The sequence below is a fragment of the Haliotis asinina genome, chromosome 12 (genome assembly GCF_037392515.1).
Source record: "Haliotis asinina isolate JCU_RB_2024 chromosome 12, JCU_Hal_asi_v2, whole genome shotgun sequence".
Lineage (NCBI taxonomy): Eukaryota > Metazoa > Mollusca > Gastropoda > Lepetellida > Haliotidae > Haliotis > Haliotis asinina.
The window spans coordinates 4,136,579-4,160,258 of NC_090291.1; the positions used below are offsets into that span (position 1 = coordinate 4,136,579).

A 23,680-nucleotide genomic window follows, 5' to 3' on the forward strand; every position below is an offset into this window, starting at 1 on the left:
GTGATATAATTGACGTCACAAGAGTCCTTACACAAGAAACAATGTAGATTTCTTGCACACCTGCCAAACAGTGTATTATTAGCTTGAACAGCTGCCGGGAGAATGGTAGACAAATCAATTGAAGGAATGTGGAAATAACTTATTGCCAAGAGACCACAAGTCTACCCAGCTGTTATCTTGGTATGAGTGGATATGTGATTGGGGTAGGTCAGTATCATTGTGCTCAGGTTGTTTGCACTGAGGTTTACTGTCTAGTAACCTTAATTACTTCAACATGTTGACGTGATGTAGACCTGTGATGCTGGATCACATTATGCTTTGTAATCAATATCAAACAGTAAGGTTTGACATGCTGATATGTTTTGTCACACTTGGCTGTGTTCCTTGTTTACCACGTAGGTGTTGTCCATGGGTGTCAAACTCCTTCATGTAGGAAAAATTAATCAGTGGGTGGGAAACAGTGTTTGAGTTAATGGTTTTCACATCTGTCTTGTAGGGGGTTTGGGGGTAGTCTAGAGTGTGTTATGCCTTTAGCTAGCTTGTCTGGTGAAAAAGGCAGTTTGAGGCCATGCTCTCTTCCATCAAATATGAATCTAAGTAACATGTAATTATGAATGGTACATCAGTTGTTTCATGATTGCTCTTGGAGGAAAATTATTCGTTCAAGAAAATCTGTTTTGCACGGTCCTTGTCAGTTACTCCCCTAGTCTGTAGTCATTATTTTCATTTAGATCCTTGTGGTTCAGAACTTGTTGAGTAGGTCTTTATTATTTGAACATTCCCCGTGGGATGACTTCAGTTCGGAGGTTGTTTGTCACAGACTTCATTCCTCCATATCTTCACTTCAGTCACGACTCTTCTTCTGACCACTTTAGTTCAAACATTGCTCTTCTGACCTCTTTTAAGTGTACCTTGTCAGTGGGACCTCTTTGGTCCATACATTATTAGCTGGTATCACTTTAGACCAGACCTTTTTAGCCGTGACCTTTTCTGTCAGGAACTTGTCAGTTGGATCTCTTCTGTCTGGGCCTTGCCAGTTGGACCTCTTGTGTCTGGACCTTGCCAGTAGGACCTCTTCTCTCTGGGCCTTGTCAATTGGACCTCTTCTGTCTGGACTTTGATGGTTGACCTCTTCTGTCTGGATCTTGCCAGTTGAACCTCTTCTGTCTGGGGAGTGCGGCGTAAAACTGAATTCACTCACTCTTCTGCCTGGGCCTTGTCAACTGGACCTCTTTTGTCTGGGCCTTGTCAATTAGACCTCTTCTGTCTGGATCTTGTCAGTTAGACCTCATCTATCTGGACTTTGATGGTCAGTGTCTTCAGTCTGGAACTTGCCAGTTGGAAGTCTTTAGCATATATCTTGTTAGTTGTGACTTTATTGGTTTTGATCAGTTTAGTTACTCCAGACTTTATCACACCAGAGATCTCACTGGTTTGAGGATTAGCTATGAATGTCTTGAAGGTAGCGACCTTCAGGCTCGGTGGATCTTGATCCCCACAGCAACACAGATTTTCTTTAAAGAAAATTGGTCAAGATATTTTGCCTTTATTTTGCATTATTACCACTATGTCAGTTTTTCAAGTTTTTGCTTGTTTTCTTACAGTGGGTGAAAGATAAGAAGTATTCACTAGCAGAAGTACGCAATCATCCTCCGTTTCGACACAAAGAACGCTACCAACTTCGTCGCCTCATCAGCCAGGCTTACAAGACTCGTAGAGGAACTCCCCAAAATGGCACTCCCAGCATGGTAGAACCTCAGAGTGTCAAAGCAGTCACCTTCAGTAATGAAACAAAACCCAGCTCAGAACAGCCAGGTAAACAGTTCATGGTAACCCATTTGTCATGTTCTGACATTGCTCTGCCCATATAATGGGACTATGGAGTAAACTAATGGTTGTTATATTTGATCATTGATAACTCAGGTTTGATTCCCCACATGGGTACAACATCTGAGGTGCACTTCTGATGTCACCCAGTTGTGATAATGCTGGAATATTGCCAAAAGTGGTGTAAAACTATAATATACTCTCTCCATTCATGATAGGGTGGAATATTACTAAAAGCAATTAAGACTCACTCACTCACTCACTCACTCACTCACTCACTCACTCACTCACTCACTCACTCACTCACTCACTCACTCACTCACTCGCTCGCTCGATCCCAGAGAACAGGTAACTCACAATGGATGTGTTGTGTTTCAGCAGTGGATCAGTTCACCAACAGTTTGATGCCTGCCCAGGAGTCCACCACAAGCAACAAAGTCGTCTTCTCAGTAGGGTCCTCCTCAAACCTGGAAGGAGGCGGCATGTGTAAGTCTTGTTTTGTTGTATATAATTTAACCAGAGAGCCATTGAATATGCTTGACTCATGGAGCCATTTTATATACTTGAACCATACAGGCATTGTGTATACTTGAATTATGGTGCCATTGAATATAATTCATCCATTTTGTGTGTATACTAGCTTATACAAATGTTCCCATCATTGAGAAGCTGGGAAGATATCCACTTAAAGAGGTGTATTGTAACAGTTTCGTTCACTTCATGTCGTAGCATTATTATGGACAAGTGTTCTGTGTTGTGAATTGTTTTGTTTTCCCTTTTTTTCAGCACCAATGCTTGATGCAGACCAGAAGGTTCCTGTCGAGGAGACTGCAGTAGAGAGAACGTTGCCATGGAAACGAATCTCTACAGACGACATTGTGCCGAGCCTCACCACGCTAATCATGGCCGATGATGAAAAGCCTCTCATGTCAGAGGCACCATCTTGGGTGAGCAATCCATCTTACCACAATCTTCTGGAATCTGGGTCGCCGTATGTGTCACCACAGACTACGCTTACGGCACCCCCCGAACAAACACACACACCATCTGTATTTGAAATCTTCCAGGCAAATGTTTGCCAAAAGGTGGAGGCAAAAGGCGAGAGCCCAGTCGTGGCTGCAGCAGACATTAAAACTCCCAATCCTTGGGATTTAGGAGGGGAGGAGGAGCCGATAGCGTCACCAATCTCCATACAGAATGGCGACAAGACAAACAACTTGCTCCACTCTGCACATTCCGTGTTTCCCCCTCCGCACCACGTCATCATTCCGGGTCATCTCCATCGGCCTCCACAGATTCGCAAATCTCTGTCCCTGCCAGGGAAAGCCTCGTCACCCCAGTCCCCAAAACACTGGCAGCCAATCGAAATGCAAGATGGCAATGTGTATAGAAAATGCCCATCTGAAGCAGAGATTATTTTTGATGAAGTAGCATACCAACAAGATGTGAAATCTCGTGTTTCGGAATGGCTGCAGCACACTGACGATTCTGAGCCGGAAGAATATGATGGCATACAAGTTAATTTTAGCAATCATGAATGTGCTACCAATGGATTTGAGATTGATTCTGGGGAGGAGTCGGATATCGAAATGACATATTTATAATGCCAGTTGAATATAGGAAATTTCTACGTCCTTTCTGTGCCTTTGCAGTTTCCTTGGTGTGATATTATACATGTTGCCATGACAACAATAAGTCACCTTGATTCATTTTTCTCATGCAAATGATAATGCTATTTATAGATGACTCATTTCCCCCAATCCCCAAAGATGCAGCATTGTAATATATACAACACTTTATGTTCAATGCATTTGTAAATATCAGTACAGTCAGTTTTAATCATATTTATTGCACACCCCTTAAAATTTGACCTCTTTCAAAACAAATTCCATTCCAAATACTGAATCAATTCAAGAAGCAAAATATCATGATTGGAAAGCCAGACAATTTTTGAATGTGGGCATATTGTTCAGGGGAGACAACTCTTGCCAGTTAATCATGGCCATGTCTGCGAGATCAAATTTGGTTTAAGCAGATGAAAAAACAATATTATTTTTCCTGTATTGTTGTTCCAACACTTGATATGCCATGACTTGTTTGCTTCATTTGTATATAATATTTATTTCATGCAAGAAATTATCAAATCACATTGAGTTGTCACAGTTACCTTGCCATCTCTGACATTCATGCACTTCAAATGCTCAATAATTCATTTTATGTACTAACTGATTATGTTCATACCTTTTTCTTTAGACAGAAGTGAAGAAGAATTAAATCAGGTACATATTTATTTGTTCTTGCGCTCAGGTATTAAATTTTCTCTCTTTAAAAAATATACAGAGCCAGCATGTAACAGAGCTGAGCCTCTGCAGATATCAAGATGGCTACGCAGCACTCCCACTTCCAGTGAAGTCACCAGTATTGTTTTTAAAACTTGTTCAGGCTAAATTGTGTCAAATTACATTGCAAGTTATGAAGAGACTTCATGAAAGATATTCAATATATCAAATAATTTAATATGTATGAATCGTTGTGGTTTTTGTATTTCCAAATCACTAGATATGTAGAAACTGTTGATCTGGTTCTTCTGTTCAAGTGCTGCTCTGTCATTGATGTTTGTAAGGGAAGACTGCACTTGCATTGGTACACAGTAAACTCAGCAAACATATTCCATTTTGCTCATTGTGAACAGTGTATCAGTATATATCAACAGAATAGAGGGCCTTTATTTATCATATGCTTATTAAGATAACTCCATCCATTATAGAAATCACATCAATTTACAAAAATAAACTTGTTTTCAATTGTTCATTATTTTAAAAACCATGACCTGTATTAAATTACAGAGGCCAGAATGTCATGTGAAACATATGAATTTGGCCATAAATCAGACACCTTTCACTGGAGACAAAGCATATGATAACAGTACTTTCCTTAGTCCCTGCTGTATATCATGGTTATCTCCTTTGTGTCAGCCAGGAGATGCAGTCAGGGGCAGGAGATGGCCATGAGATACAACTGTTATAGCACAGTCTCCTGTACACAGCTACTCCCTGATGGTGATAGTCCACAGAGCAGGATCTCCATTTGTTGCTACTTTTTATTTGACTGTTATATAATGGAACAAAGATAACCATGTGATATGTTGCATTGCAGTGGTTTCTTTTTGCTTTAGCTCAATAAATATGCATTGTATGACATGGGGGTTTTAACACGATAACTATGATGAAAGTTTTACCTTTGAATTTGAAATATGTTTCATTAATTCTTATTTCTTACTTACAATATTTTACAAGTTTTAATTGTGATTTTTAATTTAATCAAACACTTGTAAGTTCACTAGATATTGAAGTTGTGATAACTTTCTGAACTAACATTAACAATGAGAGTATGTTTCTTAATGTTGTTTAAGTATGATATGATCTGTTTCAGTATCGTTTGTCAGGAAAAAGAGACTTTTGGATTTCCTTAACTGTGTATTGAAGTATTTACTATGTTTGTGATGTTGATATGTGTCCTCTGTGTTCACACACTATTTGGGACAAAACTGTAACAGATTTTCATTTTGATGAAATGGCTTAAACTTGGATAATAAATAGGTGGCAGGTTTCCAAGTATAAGACATTTCCCTTTCTTGTAGACGACAGTCTTCTTCCCACAGAATCTGCCCAATGCAACGATTGATACAAAAGTATAAGATAAGAACATCTGTGTATAGGTGGAGGTAGACTAGATGGTGGCCTTGCCCTTTTCCACTCATGTTTGTTTTGGACCAAATGACCAGCTGTTACCTTGACCTCAGATCTATGTGTTGGGGTACAAATACTACTTTCCATCTCTGTATGGTGAGAAGCAAATCTCAGTTGACACCAGGATGATGTTCCACGGCCTGAATGGCCTAAAGTCCATCAAATCAATGTACATGATTATTATTTCATGTGAAATAAAAATGATGGTTGTGGGTTATCATTAACTGCCTGATACACAAGCTTTGTGTTGGCACTCACTTGGATGTCATGACTAATTGAGGTCATGATTAGCATTATGTGAAATTCAGTCAGCAACCACCATAGGCACCATCGTCGTGTTTTGCTTGAAATGACAGTTGACTCAAACATGAACCTTCTTTGACAAGTAAGAGCAATCACCTGGAATATGTGTCTTATTCCAGTGTTTCAGTGGATAGGAAGACTTCTTCCTGTCCACTTAAAATGCAAACTTGGGCGTCATGCCTTACCCTAGAGTAAAATGTGTGAGTCGGTCACTTGCTGCCTTTTACAGAGGGCGCATGCTCCTTCCAGCTGTGGAAGCTACTTGTGCCTGTTGGGACATTGATCTAATAAGACCCTATGAGAGTTAATGATGTTTGTCATTAGATGTATGTTACAATTACCTGATCAAGGTATATGAATTTATTTGTTACATTTTTTTTTAAAAATGAAATCTGATGTCAGGGACGAAGAACAGTATCTTTTATTTAATGACATTTTAACATTGATTATTCTTACAAATCACACTTTTACAATCTAGCATTTATGAGAAGTTATAATTGAACCAGCTAACAGTTTCTGTTTGGGAGAATGGTTTCATTTACGCAGCCAGTTTTGATGTTGTATTTTTGTGGTAAATGAAAGCTACGTGACAGATTGGTTGTCGTCCATCACACCATGATGCAAGTTACACTTGATGCAATCAAGCTCTGTGTCCCAAGACAGCTCAACATACACAACCAGTCAGAGCAGCCTCAGTACTAGCTCCAGCTGCCAAGAGCTTGGGTCATTCATGAGCTTAGATAATAATGAACTTCCAGTCCTAAGTGGAACAGTCCACCCAGCCATAATGTACCCTTTAATTGTCTATTAAGTTTTCCACTCAGGCTGTGGGGATGTTGTGCTGGCAGGAACCTATATGGTTATCACACTTCTTTATGAAGCTTTGGTCATGAATAGGCAAAGGTATATATCACAACTGAATGGCGACATAATACACTGGATATTTGGAAAGATTCCACCCTTGTCCGTGAATCTAAACTTAACCTTAATGGCATACACAGACTGACAGTTTAATCTGAACTTAGACCACAACCTACTTCCGTATTATTTGACTACATGTGTATCTGTTTCCTCATTGTTAAAATTTAGAGGGCATATGGGTAGAAGACATACAAGATCTTCAAGGTAGCAGTCAGTTTATCTGTGTATTTAAGGAAATAGTATGAATTTTGTCAGTTGTTTGCTGTCTTGGCAGTAAACCAGCAGAACTACAACCATTACAATGCAATAACTCGTACTGCCTTAATGTAGCGCTGTCATTGTGCAGGTATCTGATGCAGTTGGTCACTCCTTACACTTGGGCTAATGGCAGTGTGAGAGAACTGTGAACATGCACCTCATGATGAAATGTGTACAGGTTGCGTAACCAGTACGTAATGTAAGACACAGTGTTGAAATGAATATTCATCACATGGAAGGATAATAGAAGTATTATGCACTAAATTATTAACATGTCAGAGTATTGTCATTCTGTTCTGTTGTATAGAGAACTGAAATAATGAAATGTTTTAGAGTAATATTGTTATAATATTTACTGTTGAAAGTTTCTATGGAGTGTTCTTTATCAAGAAATGCCTGTATTGCAGCCTTCAGTAATTCCCGTATTACAGATCATATGTGACAATTTTGTCCAGCTCTATGTACAATGTTATACTACCCCATGTATGGATGTGTGGTATAAATGCCAAGAAAGTCCACCTCTATGTACCATGTTATACTACCCCATGTCCGTAAGTGTGGTACAAATGGATGGCAAGAAGGTCCGCCTCTATGTACCATGTTTTACTACCCCATGTATGGATGTGTGGTATAAATGGCAAGAAGGTCCACCTCTATGTACCATGTTTTACTACCCCATGTATGGATGTGTGGTATAAATGGCAAGAAGGTCCACCTCTGTGTATCATGTTACATTACTCAATGTCTGTAAATGTGGTATAAATGCCAAGAAAGTCCACCTCCATGTACCATGTTATACTACTCCATGCATGCATGTGTGGTATAAATGCCAAGAAAGTCCACCTCCATGTACCATGTTATACTACTCCATGCATGCATGTGTGGTACAAATGCCAAGAAAGTCCACCTCCATGTACCATGTTATACTACTCCATGCATGCATGTGTGGTATAAATGCCAAGAAAGTCCACCTCCATGTACCATGTTATACTACTCCATGCATGCATGTGTGGTACAAATGCCAAGAAAGTCCACCTCTATGTACCATGTTAGACAACCCCATGTCTGTAAATGTGATACAAATGCCAAGAAGGTTCACCTCTATGTGCCCTGTTATACTACTCCATGTCTGTAAGTGTGGTACAAATGCCAAGAAGGTCCTCCTTTATGTACCACATTATACTACCCCATGTATGGATGTGTGATACAAATGCCAAGAAGGTCCACCTCTATGTACCATGTTTTACTACCCCATGTATGGATGTGTGGTATAAATACCAAGAAGGTCCACCTCTATGTACCATGTTATATTACTTCATGTCTGTAAGTGTGGTTTAAATGCCAAGAAGGTCCACCTCTATGTACCATGTTATACTACCCTATGTATGGATGTGTGGTATAAATGCCAAGAAGGTCCACCTCTATGTACCATGTTATACTACCCTATGTATGGATGTGTGGTATAAATGCCAAGAAGGTCCACCTCTATGTACCATGTTATACTACCCTATGTATGGATGTGTGGTATAAATGCCAAGAAGGTCCACCTCTATGTACCATGTTATACTACCCTATGTATGGATGTGTGGTATAAATGCCAAGAAGGTCCACCTCTAGGTACCATGTTTTGCTACCCTATATATGGATGTGTGGTAGCCATTGATTCTCCAAGATCACTTTCTGTTGTACAGGGATCTGTTGTGTTGTACCTAAGTTTGTTGTGCTGTGTACTGCAACATGGGATCAACATGTCGTTGTCATCTGATATTCAGTGTGGTGTGTCAGTCATTTTTGGCTAAGTTTTGCATCTTAGCTGCTTGTGTACAGAAGGCTTCTTCAAGCGTAAGATATCCACTTGAAGAGTCGTCAGTAGATCTCAGTTGTGGGACAGTGGTTATTCATTTCCTTATTTAAAAAGTGTCATATACGAGAGCATATGATATTTCCAGAGACTGTCAGATGTATGATATGTCAGAGATTGTGGATGATATATTGGCTCTGATATTGCCAGTCATCACATATGACCACTGATATTTCGTGAGATTGTGAATGGCATGTGGCCTTGGATATTGCCAGCCATTGTTGGCTGCCCCTGATGTTAGCAGAATTTGTATGTAACATTCCGATGTTACCAGAGAATGTATCTTCAGTCTGGTGTTACCAGAGATAGTATCATCAGTCTGTTGTTACCAGAGATAGTATCTTCAGTCTAAGCAGGGATTGTATGTCGAGTCTGATGTTTCCAGAGATTTGTTACCATGGTAGGAAGTGTACAGTATCTGATGTAAAGTTTTAGAATCCATGATAATGCTAGATCCATTCGTTTTTCACTACAAGAGCTCTGGCATATTGCCGGGATGTGTTGTTTATTTTGTTCTGAAGAAGCAGTTTACATGTGAGCATCCCAAACATCATCAGCCTTATTCATGCGTTAACAATCACTGACGCCCGAATGAAGTGCTTACGCAAGATTGTCTACCAAAGATTCCATTGTAATTTGCGTGTTTACTTTTTATGCAACCTTTACAAACAAGACCTTGTGCATTATGAGATACATGCCTTCTGAGTGTGTGAAGGAGGAGGCAGTTACCAAAGTATGACCTGTTATATAGCTCTACCGGAGCATAAGGGGTATTGATGTGCTGTCCACATAGGTGAGCAACATCAATGGAGCATGGACACATCAAGATGGTATTCCATATCAGAAACAAACTAATCAGTAATGATTATTAATTCCAATGTGACTTGACTCTTGATTGAGATGAAATAATTGTTGTGATTCTTTTGTATTTGATCAAGAACTGACAATAGTCATAGGCATGTCTTTGTTTCATTCAAGTCAAGAAGTTTACATGTCATGTGTTATATATGTGTGCATATACAACAGATGTTGGATGATGTGACCGTCAAGGTTGATGCAACCTTTAGGGTGATATGACTGTCTGAAGGGCAGTGTGACCAACAAGGATGGAGTAATAGTGTCTTCATATCATAGTGGACATGGTTATGGAGGTATACAGTGGGGAGAAGAGGTGTTGTAGTCCAAGTATTAATATCATGATGGAATAAACAAACTTGAAACAACACTTATGTGTTTATGTTGTGTTCTCGCTCAAAGTAATGTAAAGTGATGTTGACCGACCATTAATCAACACTCTATGGGGCAACTGTCTTGTCTCTTTGGTATCATCAAATCCTCAGTAAATGCTATCAGAGATCCTCTGGTGTACTGGGCCTGAGTCTAGATTTTCGAAGCTCTCTTGGCACTAAGATAGTCATAGGTGCCATACATTAATATTAACTTATCTTTTCTTAGCTCTAAGACAGCTCTGAGGCCAGGCCATGGTTATTGATACAGATGGAGGTCAATAATTATGGGATGCATGTGCACAATACAGTAGCCCCATACACATGCATGGGGTGTCATTCATGATGCTGACTGTTTTCAAGGTCAGAAAATCACTGTAGACCATTAATTTGGACAATCACCTTACATCACACAGCTGTTACTGTTTGTTTCTATCAGTTTTTATATTTGTGTATGAAAAAGAAAATCATGATATGCAAATTTCAAATCATACACAATTCATCTTTCAAGAGCGATTTCAGTCTAACAACACTTGCAACAACAATGGTCACTAGGTAGTGTTGCAAGTGGTCATGCAGTCTCAAAACATTATTATTTCCTGACTTAACTTTAAGAGTATACATGCAGGCCATGTATAAACACATAACTTTGTGGGTTTTTTATGATTGTGTGTGGTACTGAAAGGGAATATAGGTGGTGACATACAATGTTCAGATTTGTTCTGTTCAGTTGAAAAGGACCATTCCTCATGCTCTCACTGTCAACGATTAGTCTAAAGCTCTCACTTTCAAGAACATGTTTGCCTGCTCCAGGCTTCATCCCACTTTAAGAGGTTGTGGGTTAGCGAATTGGTGAAAGTGTTTGTTCATCACACTGAAGATCTGGGTTTGAATGCACACATGGGTACAATATGTGAAGTCTATTTCTGGTGTTCCCCCTGTTTCATGTTGCTGGAACAGTGCTAAGAACGATGTAGCACTTGACCCGCTCAGGCACAAGCAAGATACAACAGGTTCGAGACACTGTTTATTGGTCCTTGGGAATAATACAAAACAACTGAAATAGAACAAGCCATAAATAGGTACTTTATGAGTAATACTGGTGAGTAAAACTGGGAACACTGATAATGCTGGGATATTGTAAATCTGTAGAAACCAAGTCACTTATACAAGATGTAGATACAAACAGCATCACAAGGTGACACCTCCCATCTTCCCTGTTTAATGTGTAAAGGCATATAGAGTAAATATGTTGACAATATTGATATATCATAAATCCACTCAACTGACATCTGGTGTTGAAAATATATAAACTTCAACGTTGCTCCCAGATCTAAAACATTTGGGAAAAGGGTATTCTGACAGAAAGAACTGCTTCACTGCATATTGTGTATACATGTCAATAATGCTGATGTATCTTCTTGAAAGTTCAACAGTCTCTGTTAATGCTGATCAATTTTCATAAAATCTTACTGCCCTCCTCAATGCATGAGGATCCATAGGAACTGCCTACTTACAATCTGCATTCTGATCATACTGCATTCTGATCACTGGACATCCAAGGATATAACTATCAATGTCATTGAACAATGTAAATGATACAATGTTCAAAATGATGAGACATCAGAACAATAAAATTGTAAAAATGCATGAGATAAACAGTTCAAAATAAATATTTACAATGTTAAGTGTTATAAAAAACAAAATAAAATAATTCTGTGACATCAGGAATAGTATAATACAATTCTGAGACATTTAAAACACATTCTTGATGGTACCCAACAAAATTTCGAGACAGGTCCACCAACATCATCAAACACTCTGTAAGAGATGGACACGACCTAAAACTGGAATCAAGCAACTGTACAATATCACAGACTGTAAACGCCATCATTAAAACTAATAAGCAAACCCTGATTCATCAAGTGACGGAAAGCCTGTGGGGGCAGGGGCACCGCTGTGATTGCCCAGGGGTGGGGCTCCCCCAGGGTACGCTGGTACACTGTCTATTGTGGCCGGGAATCCAACATGTCCTGGATAGCCCCGAGTTTCCGCATAGCTCTTGTCCTTGGGGTACATGTATGATGGATGATTCGTGTACATAGAAGCAGTGGAATTCATCTTTGCTGTTACTGGAATCTCAATCTGGCCATGACCCTGGAGACAGATTGGAACTGTGTAGCCATTTTGTATGTATATATGTGAGAGTGCGAGAGTGTCAGAGTGAGTGAGTGAGTGAGTGAGGACAGCTGGAAGAGCTCTCACGGCGAGTGTGCATTGATCTATTTGTCTGTTATTCACACTCTGCTTAACGCTTGTGCTTTCATCTAATTTCATTTAATTATCAATAGTTGTATGTCAATCATTAAATCTATAATTTGAATAATTCCAAATATGAAGTTAATGACTGACATTCACGTATAGGATATGATTCAAGAAGACTGTGTCTAAATCTGTTTGTTATTCATCCTCAGAGAAAATCCTGTCCTTTCATGTAATGATTATCAATACTTACATGTCAATCAATAAATCCATAATTTGAATAATTCATATTTATGGATTTAATGGTTGAGATACAAGTAAACTCACAAGCAAAAGAAAGTACACAGGCGTAATTGTTGCTGCATTCTATCTAGTAAAATTATTAAAGAACATTGATTCTATAGAACGCAACCATCATGTTTCTTTTGTCAAAATGCAACCCAAAACATTTGAACGGTTTGCACAAAGTTTCTCATAATTGAGATTATTGTCCAGTGCACACAAGCAATTCTTGTATAGAGGGTATAAAACATATTTGTCATCAAGACTGAACAATCACTTGACAAATATCTCATAAGAAAATTCCTGTATTGACATCGGCGCCACGAGAATGGACCACAGGAATGTCACAAATAGGTACTGCCAACAGCCATATTGCAAGGACATTGGGTTGCACAAGACAAACAAAATTCGGCTGTTTAGCCGTGTCAGTATGACATGCCAGACATGTAATTGACCCAGAAGTGGATGTCTCAGAGTCACAACACCCCATGAGGGTCGCTATCCTCGAGATATTCACCTTCACAATCTGATACTGACGGTGACGTCATCAGCTTCCACATCATTGGGCTGTCGCATGAGCCGATTCACAGTGATCAGACAACCTTGTGCTGTTAACATATGGGCCAAACGACTGCAGTGTGGAATGGCCTTATTTTCCAGTATCGTATATACCGTCTGTAGTGGTCATCACTACGTCAATGTTTATTGTTACAATGTCATTTTGCTGATAAAACATGTCTATTGCAGTGTGCTTCAACATACATTTTCCATTTCATCAAAAGGTTTTGTTATTTATATCTTACTGGAAGAAACACAACCTGCGTACTTTCTTTTGCTTGTCAGTTTATAAGATGTGATTCATATTAAAAATCAATGTCTTTTGTCCACTAGGGTTTTGTAGACATGTAACACTGTGGTAATAGTTTTAACACACTTCTTTCTACATTTATCTTTCCCCATCAAAGACCAAACAAGGAAATGGACTTACAGACGTGCTGAGACTCTGGTGCAGGAGGTCCCCATACAGGTGTGGTACCAGGGGGCGTGATTGGGTGTACAGACCCCCTAGAGCTGCATAGCCCTGGTGACCTCCTGCAGGGACCTTGTCAGCCACATCAGAACGTACCTGCGACAAGCAGAAAACATAAAACACACACAAATATATGCATAGATCAATACATTATGTCAACCACTGCCTCATCTGGTCCCAACGCAAACATTAACAGATTGTTGTCATATTGCTGAGTAAACTCACCAGATTTAGTCCTCGGAAAGAATATTTGAATACGATGGAAAACATTTTTGCTTGCACGTGGTAACTTACAAATGCTTTCGTATTTGGTTAAATGTATCAAAGGGCCAGCAAGTTCATTGCGGTCATTTTTGATGGAGGTGTATCAGTGCCAGTTCCTTTGCATTGTGACTGGCTATTGGTTTCATGCACATGAATGAGAGGCATTCTGGGACAGCAAGCTTGGAACTGGTGACTTCATCTGAATTGTGCCTTAGTAAATGGGGCGAGGGTATTCATCACAATATAATGTTGATATATCACAGTGTATGTTGGTGGATAGTATCAACTCACAGTCTGAAGTATCTGCAATGCCTGCTGCTTGTCATGTTCAAATGGGAAAGCACTCAAGATGTATTCCTCCCCTAGTCTGGTTTGATAATCTGTCAAAACCCTGTAAAGAGCAAACACAGATACAGTGAGTGGATAGCATCAGTTTGATGCAGTTGTGAAGCATATTTCAGCTCAACATGGAGGAAAAAGGCTAAACTTGTACAGTTACAGACATTAACCACTGCATCCAGTGCAGACACATAAAAGTCATCAGACCAGGCTTTGATTTTTGAAAAAGAAATTCTAGTCACAGGGCAGAAGAAAGTTGATACATTGTAGTCACAGGACAGAAGAAAGTTAAAATGATACAGGACACTGGAATTATTTGCTATGTTCTGTTCTTCAGAAATATCTGAAAATATTGCCACAAATGTAGTCATGATTAAGTCTTGTCTATGAACCAACTATCTTGACTCAAGCAGCTAACCTTGTTCATGTAGGCACAAGAGTGAGCAACATGTCAGCAAATTAGCAATTTGTTGAGTTTCTTTCCACATATCTTATCGTATTGTTTCAGTAAACAAGCTGACTGGATCCTGACTCTATGTACTATAGAGAAATCTCAGGCAATTACATGTACACACTGCACTCCTTTCGTGGTATAGCCTGAAGGAAAGTTGAAATCCATTTCTGTGGGACTTTGTCAGCGGGGCATAAAGTTTATAAAAGTCACTATTTAAAGTCCTGAAATTTCGTAGCCTGAAAATTCTTAGTCTGAAAAGATTCCTTTATTTCATAGAAATGTATATGTTTTCCTATTCCTAACTGTTTCACATCATACCATTGGACCATGACATCAAGTTCCTACCTCTTGACACAGTTAAGTACAATGAGTTTGTCGTTGTGGACGCTAACAGCACCAATGATGTCACGGGAATCCTTGCAGCTCATCCGACAGAGTCGCTGCAACAAAAGTGGCTCACTAAACAGACTGAATATTTGAATAGATTCACGTCTTTCCATTATCAGTCAGGAAGAATTTTGAGCACTGATTCTGGGTCCCAATACCCAAAGTGTTTGTAACATTATGCCCTGTAGTAACTCTATATTTTACCATAGGCATACGAATGAGCGCTGTGTGGATTGTGACCAGTGGTCATAAACAATTTTACAATGGCGATCAAAACTGAAAAATCCAATTTATTGCAAAAACATTTTGAGTCAACTTTCCAGGTAAGTTGTTTTGGTTTCACTTTGACATCTCCTAGTGTTAACTTTCAGTTTCTGAAGTAGCAGACTTCTACTGCTGTGGTATACTCACTGGTTCCAGTATCTGGATGGCCTTCACCTTGTCAGCAGGGCAGGCGAGAGCATACAAAACCTTGGCTGCCTGTGAAAAGGACACCTTACAGCTGTAGTATTTGAAGTATGTTTACAGTCTTCTTGCTATTATGCAGCACTTAAAAAATATGTAATGGACAAAATGTGAATGAAAACCATACTTAAAGGTCACATGCAACCAAAAAATCAATATACATTGCTGCTTGTAAATAAACAAGTAAACAAAATTATAAGCATACAATCGCGATTCAAAAGTGCAATATTTTGTACTTGGGCTTACTTCCCTCGAAACCAAGCCCTTCGAAGACAGAACCCAGTCATAGCAGGTGGGTGTCACTCAAGTGTAACGACGGCTTCGGACTGGCTGGTTCATTTGCTGATACGCTAAGGGCTCATTGTGTGTACAGAAAGATGATCTGTTTGGGCATTTTCAAAGTATGGTGAGTCACAAGAAAGTATGATTCTTTATGGATAACAACCTCTTTTATTGTACTTGATGCATTGTTTCAGTATGGATTCATATACCACTGTCAAACAAAATCATATACACTAGACGAAGTTGTTATCCATAGAGAATGTATATAGAGATGTTAGGTTTTGCAAGTGCATTCCTGTTCAATCCAATCAAAAATCATCTTAGTTGAAATGGTGAACTACTGCGTGGCTGGAAACTGTCATTCGCTTACTTCCCTGTTAAGTACAAAGCAAGACTTGAAAGTGACGAGAGTTTGCACCAGTTTCCGTCAGATCCAGTCATCCGAGAAAAATGGATGTAGTTTGTTTGCAACCCACAGACACAAAAACATGTCATGTGTACAAGTATTACACCTGCCTAATTACATAATGTGGCAGAGACAGGACTCAGGTCATAAATCAATTCATTTTGTTTTTGGCGTATAGCCTGATAGGTGTTAGTATAGCCTGATAGGTGTTCGTATAGCCTGATAGGTGTTAAGTTCAAAATGCATGTAGTCAATGATTGAAGCTGTGTATTGCATATTGTCATTACCAGACAGGCAGGCAGACATATAGGTGTCAATAAACCAGACGTTGAGCTTTCTATGTGACAGAGGCTGCTTACCACAATCAACAAATTTGTTTATGTAATGAGTAGTTTATTCACTTTTTTGTATACACAACCAAGATAAGACTACTGCTCACAACTCATACTCTGGGCATGCATACTGTTTCAAGCTCCAGAAACTTATTCACTGTGCATGTGATATGGGCGCAGCATAGCTGTTGAAATCCACTTTTTCCCCCAGCGCTGGGGGAAATTTAGTGAATAAATGATTTCACAGGCTTTTTTTCATCGTGTTTTTTTCAACTTTATGGGTTGAATTGGCAGTTTTGATTATTTGTTTTGGTAAGTGCATACAGAAAGATATCAGAATCTGCAAAGTTGTGTTTTACATTGCATGTGACCTTTAGAGTGCATATTTCATCTGATGTTCATAGTTCTGTAACACCCATGAATGTTGGCATGAACATAGATATTTCTTCTGGGCTACATCTTCTTTTTATTCTGGAGTATGTTTCAGGGCTTGTACTAGCTACTAGCCCCATCATCACATAGAACAGTTCCACCTGATGATGGTGTTAGAACAAGCAACATAGAACTATTGCACCTGATGGTGGGGCTAGAACAAGCGCTATAGAACTGTTGCACCTGATTGTGGGGCTAGAACATGCCCTGAAACATTGTACTCCAAGCAATACACACAGAAAAAAAGGATGTAACCCAGAAAAATCTCTATTTTCATCAAATAGCATCTTTCTTTGAAAATGCCAGTACAGCATCTGAAGCTGACATTGTTTCATTACTTTAGTGTCATCCCAGTTTTAGGTCACCTCAACCTTGTTCCATTAAGCAATCTTCAAGCCAAGAGTCATTAACAGCAAGCGAAATGCATTTTCAGAGGATTATAGAGCACAGTCAAACTTTGAAAAATTGTGAAAAGTGAAATATGTAAACTGAACCCGAGAACAAGAAACAAATGTAACATTTGTCATGACATTCAGAAAACATAACAGGAATGGATACAGCTTGGACATGGACATCCAAAATGGATGAAGTAGCACTCATACTGCAAGTAAGATTTGAACATCTTGAAGAAAATGAAATACATACATCATCATTGGGGAACATGCATGTGAAATTGTTTTTCAGGAGATCATATTTACAACTAACAATAAACACTACACCAAAGCCTTGACATTATTGTACTTGACTTTCACCAGTTAGGTGACTTGAACTTCGTTACATTGTTTGGTGATTTGATTTTAAAAAGATGGAATAATGGAAGTAACAAATAATAACAATCTTTTGACACAGCATTTCAGTTACTCTTTACATATTTTACTAGAACTTTGTTCCAACCTAAGTTACATAAGTCTTTACATTTTGAACTGACACACATAAGGGACTGAATTTATGGATTTTAACATCAGCATAATTACTAACACAATTTTTGGAGTATGTGCTTACTTCATCCGCTGGCTGATATCAATAAATTCTCTTTGCTGTATATTGTATTTCTGAATGCCACTTAAAACCAAATTTTCAAGGAGTCATCATGATGCAGTCATAGCTGGAGACAAAAACAAGACCATCTGAAGAAGAAGCAAGCATACACTCAGAATAACATATTGTGTTCCCCATATTAAAAACAAGCTGCCATCTATACATTCTCTCCAATCCATCTAACCACTTAGGTTGTAGGCCAGCTACAAACCTGTATAAAACCAGGGAGCCTATATAGAGAGGGGAGGTGAAACTCCTCGAAAAACCGCTGAACGTATGTCTCGCTTTGTCACGTGACCAGTGGAGACAATATGGCGGCATCTTAGTACTTAAGATTGAGCTCGGTTCATTTTCAACAGCTGATTACATTCGCTGAGTGTTGTGACAACTCGGAACCTACACATAGAAGGTAAGTCACCTGTTCTGTTACTTCAGTTCTAGTCACATATTTGTAATTAGTGTCAGTATAAGAAAATATGTTTGTAGTAAAGTTTCAAGTCGGCATCTTGTAACTCTCTGGCTTCAATTATCGGTACACAGCGAAGAGAGACTGAGTTTCGTCAATAAAAGCTTCTTTCACACATTCCTTTATGTTTTAGCAGGGAAATATACCTTTAGTTGAAAGGTGTCTGCAAGCAATAGTGATAGTGTTGTGACTTAAAAACATGTTGGGGTTTAATTGGGGTGTGTGCAAAATGTGGCAGATCGCCGATCTGATCTGATGCGCCATTGAAATACTACACGCCGTTGTTTGAAGTGTGTCTAGATACTGCTCTGATGATCACCGTCTTTCACATACACCTTTAATTTTTATGAGGGGAATTTACCATCAGGCGAAAGGTGTTTGCAGGTAATAGTGATAGTTTCATAATCTAAAATAAATTGTTAGGACGTACTTGAGGTGTGTGAAATATGTGCCATCTCGCCGATCTGATCCGATCCGCCATTGAAATAGTCCACGGCGTTGTTTGAGTGCTTTTGTTTCAGCTTCAAAAACTTCATTCACATACACCTTTAATTTCCATTAGGGGAACATACCATCTAGTGAAAGGTGTTTGGAAGTAATAGTGCTAATTGTATAATTTAAAAAAAAATCGGTAGGGTGTTTTTGAGGTGTTGAAAAATGTGTCATCTCGCGGTTTTGTTCTGATCCGCCAATGAAATAGTATAACTTTGAGTGTTTCTAGTTATTGCTCCAAAACCTCTTTCACATGCACCTTAAATATTTATGAGGGGAATATACTATGACCCGAAAGGTGTTTGCAGGTAATATTTATAATTTGATAATCTAAACATATTGTTAGGATTTATTTGAGGTGTGTGAAAAACGTGTCATCTCGCTGATCTGTTCTGATCCGCCATTGAAATACTACACAGCATTTTTTGAGTGTTTCTAGTTATTGCTCAAAAAACTTCTTTCACACCCCTTTAATTTCTGTTAGGGAAACGTTCCATCTGGTGAGAGGTGTTTGGAAGTAATAGTAATTTTATGAATTAAAAAAATAATTGGTTGGGTGTATACATTCACAAGTATTTCATATGTGTGAACAGGGATACTCTCTAACACTATATAGGCTCCCTGGTGTGAAAAATATGACATATCGTTGATCTGATCTGATCACTCATTACTACAAGCCAATGTTTCAATGTGTTTAGTCGTCCTAAAATTCATTTCTTTCAAATACACCTCTAAGTATTGAGGGGAATATTCTATCTGGTGAAAGTGTGATGTATGACATATCTGATCTGTTCTAATCTGCCATGGATGCCTTTGATGCTTGAATGTTTTAGTTCTGAAACTATAGTTGATATTTGACAAAACTGCAAAGGACTTTTTAACGCTTTGTGATGGTTTTAAACTTTCTGTTTTTTTAGGGGGGAGTGACTGTGTCAGTTGACATTCTGTCAGTATCCATGCAATTGCGCACATGCAGGAAGACATCTGGTCATCTTCATTAACTGCCCTCTTAAAAAAATAATTTCGACTTTGCCACGACCGTCCATTTGTTCATTATAGACTGTCTGTAAGAATGAGAGTGACTGAATCTACAACTCATTAACATGTGCTTAACTTTCCAAACTCGTCACATTTTTTCTATCAAAAATTAAAAATCAAAGTCTTACTCGTCACTTTTGAAAAGAATGTGCCTAAGAAACATATTTTTATGCAGCCTAAGCATTCCACACAAACAGAAAACCACTGAAACATAATGAGACATTTTAATTGTGTAACTGATCATTTCAAATACATATAATAACAGTGTTTGCAGTTCTTTAGTTTGCCATTTGGCCATCAGGGCTTGCTGCCACTTGCAGTCTTTAAAGTCTGCATACCCATTTTGTTGAAATCAAACCAATAAAAACAAAATAGTCTTCATTGTAGAGAGTTTCACAGTCCCTACAAAATCCATTAGTGAAGTGTATGGAGCACAGAGAACTTTACATTAGTTACAGACTGCTGACATTCCTATGCGGCACTGAATATATAATACTATGAAGTGAAACTGGAAGTTATCCTAACATGAAGGATCAGGGATAATTCCTGAACATTAATACAAATTATGGGCAAGATGCTAGTTGAAAAGAAATGAGATCTAATTGACAGAAGACCACAAAGGCCTGCAGATAAGTGAAACTGTTAGCCTGATACATTAACAACCGACGCTGGGCCTCTGGGCTGGCGATCGTTTTGAACGCTGTATCAAAATTGTCACATAAACAGAGAGTCTTTGAACAAGGCAATGTGTAAACACATTCTCAAGTCCTCTCATTAATCCACACATGCATCATTCGGCGACAGGAAGTGTAACCAGCTTGTTGTGACAACATTCAGGGGAGCTTTACTACTCCAATTTACCGAGTATTACTCCGGGAGATGCCGATAGTTTCCGACAATAAACTGGTTGAAATACTGTTAAGCGCAGCCGATTTGCGCTGAGAACAAACCAAGTCGACGTGTGCAGTGGAGCATGACGAGGCACACGTTAATTAGTACAAATGGTAAGGAAAGCAAGTGAGTGACCAATCCCTGTTATAGAGTATCCCTGATAAAACTGAAGTCAAGGACAGATAACTCACCTGTGCTGAGCTGAAATACCCCCTTGAACTGTACAGTTTCTTCAGCTTATTTTCTGCTCCATTTGTTTCCTTGGAAACAATACATAGGAAATCTATGAAAGTCAGCAAAATTTACAAATAATTTTGAGTGTTTGTGGTGTTGAAATGCAGCATTAGCCAATTGTCATTCAGAAGTATTGCTGCTCAGTCATAGTCCTTCAAAGAATACACTGGCATGAAACCTTAAAATCTAAGCAGATAATTACTTTGTGTCTTAACTTTCATTCAATCATTCATTTATAATATCCAAACTAAGTTTGAAATACCCTATAGTAATCTGTCACTTACACAAAGTTTCGATTTTCCATCTCTTGTCTTGCATAATAGACTAAGACATGACCATTATTCTTAAATGTTCTTTCTGAGATGAGTCAGATTCAAATTATTATTTAGTATTATGTCTTCATTATCATAATTATTTCCTGTTCCATCAACACACTTTTCTGATAGTCCACAACTATGTTATGCTAATTATAGAAGTGACATATTGATAAGCTCACTGGTACATGAGTTTTCATGCAATGAAATAATACACATAAGTGTTCCTCTGCATCAATACAAGATGATACACATTTTAAACTATGTTATCTTGTTATTCTCGCAATGAACTGCCTGCATTTTTTCAGTCAAATAATAAAAGATGCATTGTAATTAGTATTTCTAATTCATTACTAAAAATGGCCATTATGGACATCTACTAGGACTTACTTTAGGGACTGCTCTTAAAGTTTTATGGTCAAGACATTTCTTACTGTCACTATTTCTTTTCCTTCCTAACAGACTGTAAAGTTTGGAAAGTACTTATTTCTGCAATAGCTTCTACAAAAGCAACAGATCATTTACACTCACATTATAAGCTAATAGCAAATCTTATGTCACTTAAATTAGTGATGATCAAGACACTGTAATAATATGGTGTCAGAATTATGCTTCTTACTGCTGGAGATAATACTGGCAATGTCTGGTCCTACAGCTCTCATTCAAAGATACAATTCTAGCATTTCACAATAACCTGGGCTAAACACTGTCATTTTCTAGATGCTTGTATGAAAATAGTAAAATCAAATCAAGTGACAATTCGTGTGGGCACACACTTTGACCATTAGATACACACCTGTGCCAAAAGTATTCATCACTTGGCAAAACTGCCATAGACTTACATGTTACACTATGTAGCATAAATCATCTTTTTACATTTGACACTCATACGATCTGAGTCAAACTTTGCACATTTGTGAGGAAACATCTTACCTACATTCACATAATTTCTGTCTAATTTTCCATTGTATATTTATCAAATGGCAACAATTTAATCAACATATGTATGGTGTCCTAAACTCTTTTACCATGGTGGCCTATGGGATTGTGCATAGTGGGATCATACGCCGGCCCCACTAAGATATTGCAGGAATTACGGCAAATTTGAAGGAATTGCATCTCAAATGTAAACAAGCGCAGCTCATTCGTGAAACAATTGCAGCGATATCGGTAGCGATAATAAGATAAACACAACACCCCTATCGGAAGCAATGTCAGTAATACTTAAAACATGCTCGGCCATCTTGGGAGATTTCTCAGCTCTGTTCTGTGATTTGTCGGTCACGTCCTGAAACTCACACATCAAAACATGGTGTCCCTCAAAGGAGCACCCGTCTAGGTGAGTTTTGTTCTTGGTTTCTACTGCTTTCATTTTTATAATTATCCATCTTTGACCATCCGTGATGAATGCGTTTAGGTATGAGGTGTTGTCAGAGCTATAAACTCAGTTACTTAGGGGGCCTGATACGTAAGCTGGCTGATATGATGTCTTCAGTTAAATTGTGGTCGGAGAATTGAACTGAAATTGTGTGCGCAGAGCAGAGATAATTTCAAATTTGCCTGTCAAATTTGACAAAGAATCATCCTAAATTCCAATTATTTATGCTACAGTGAAATAACATGTAAGTACATGGAAATGACGTCGAGTGATGAATACTTTTAGTTTTGTCACAGGTCTACTTAGATCTCGATAGCAACTCAGAATAACACTGATATTACCTCGTTATATAAATACGGAAATTGTCTCATCACTAAATCTTGCTATGAAACTTTCTGCAGTCAGTGGTATCCATTATCTCCCAAAAATATTCAATGTTTTTATCAGAGCTTGATGACCCTTCATTTAAAACGTTTAGCAGACGAATCTTTTCGAGGTCGAAATGCGATTGTTTACCCTAGAAACAAACTTGTATCATTAAAACCAATACCTGATTTATACTTGAAAGCAGATTGTTAAATGAAGCGTCATCTAGACATTCCTTTGCCATCGTGCTGTAACTAATGTCCTCGCCTCAGGAAGCAGAAAAGCACAATATTTTCAACTGCTTGTCACTGCACTGCTACCTGGCAACACAATGGCGACCCGACAGGAAGTCACATGGACGCATGTCTGGAGCTCTCTTATCC

The 23,680-nt window shown here is 38.6% G+C and overlaps 2 protein-coding genes across 2 annotated transcripts in view; one reads left to right on the plus strand and one right to left on the minus strand.

Moving 5' to 3' along the window:
- LOC137257994 (probable Na(+)/H(+) antiporter nhx-9) overlaps positions 1 to 10,144 on the plus strand; it is an 83,820-nt gene extending 73,676 nt beyond the window's left edge. Inside the window, exons 10-12 of the mRNA XM_067795521.1 lie at positions 1,605 to 1,815; positions 2,206 to 2,313; positions 2,614 to 10,144. Coding sequence (XP_067651622.1) covers positions 1,605 to 1,815; positions 2,206 to 2,313; positions 2,614 to 3,431 — 1,137 coding nt within the window. The 3' untranslated portion in view covers positions 3,432 to 10,144. The remainder of the gene's footprint in view (positions 1 to 1,604; positions 1,816 to 2,205; positions 2,314 to 2,613) is intronic.
- A 1,015-nt stretch (positions 10,145 to 11,159) lies between these two features.
- Positions 11,160 to 23,649, minus strand: LOC137257821 (uncharacterized). The gene is made up of 7 exons (XM_067795277.1): positions 23,482 to 23,649; positions 21,197 to 21,265; positions 15,575 to 15,643; positions 15,122 to 15,216; positions 14,275 to 14,374; positions 13,678 to 13,815; positions 11,160 to 12,302 (listed from the first exon to the last, which is right to left on the minus strand). Exons 1-7 carry the CDS (start codon positions 23,539 to 23,541, stop codon positions 12,045 to 12,047), a joined length of 789 nt encoding a protein of 262 aa, XP_067651378.1. The 5' UTR covers positions 23,542 to 23,649; the 3' UTR covers positions 11,160 to 12,044.
- Positions 23,650 to 23,680: the final 31 nt, after the last annotated feature.

What these genes read in the sequence shown, in the direction of transcription:
- LOC137257821 (XM_067795277.1), bottom strand. Translation starts at nt 23,541, where the DNA reads ATGGCAAAGGAATGTCTAGATGACGCTTCATTTAACAATCTGCTTTCA. An exon ending in GGTATTTCAGCTCAGCACAG is followed by an intron (nt 15,644 to 21,196) that starts GTGAGTTATCTG and finishes TCCTTTTCACAG; the next exon opens with GCAGCCAAGGTTTTGTATGC. An exon ending in ACCAGAGTCTCAGCACGTCT is followed by an intron (nt 12,303 to 13,677) that starts GTAAGTCCATTT and finishes ATCTGTCTCCAG; the next exon opens with GGTCATGGCCAGATTGAGAT.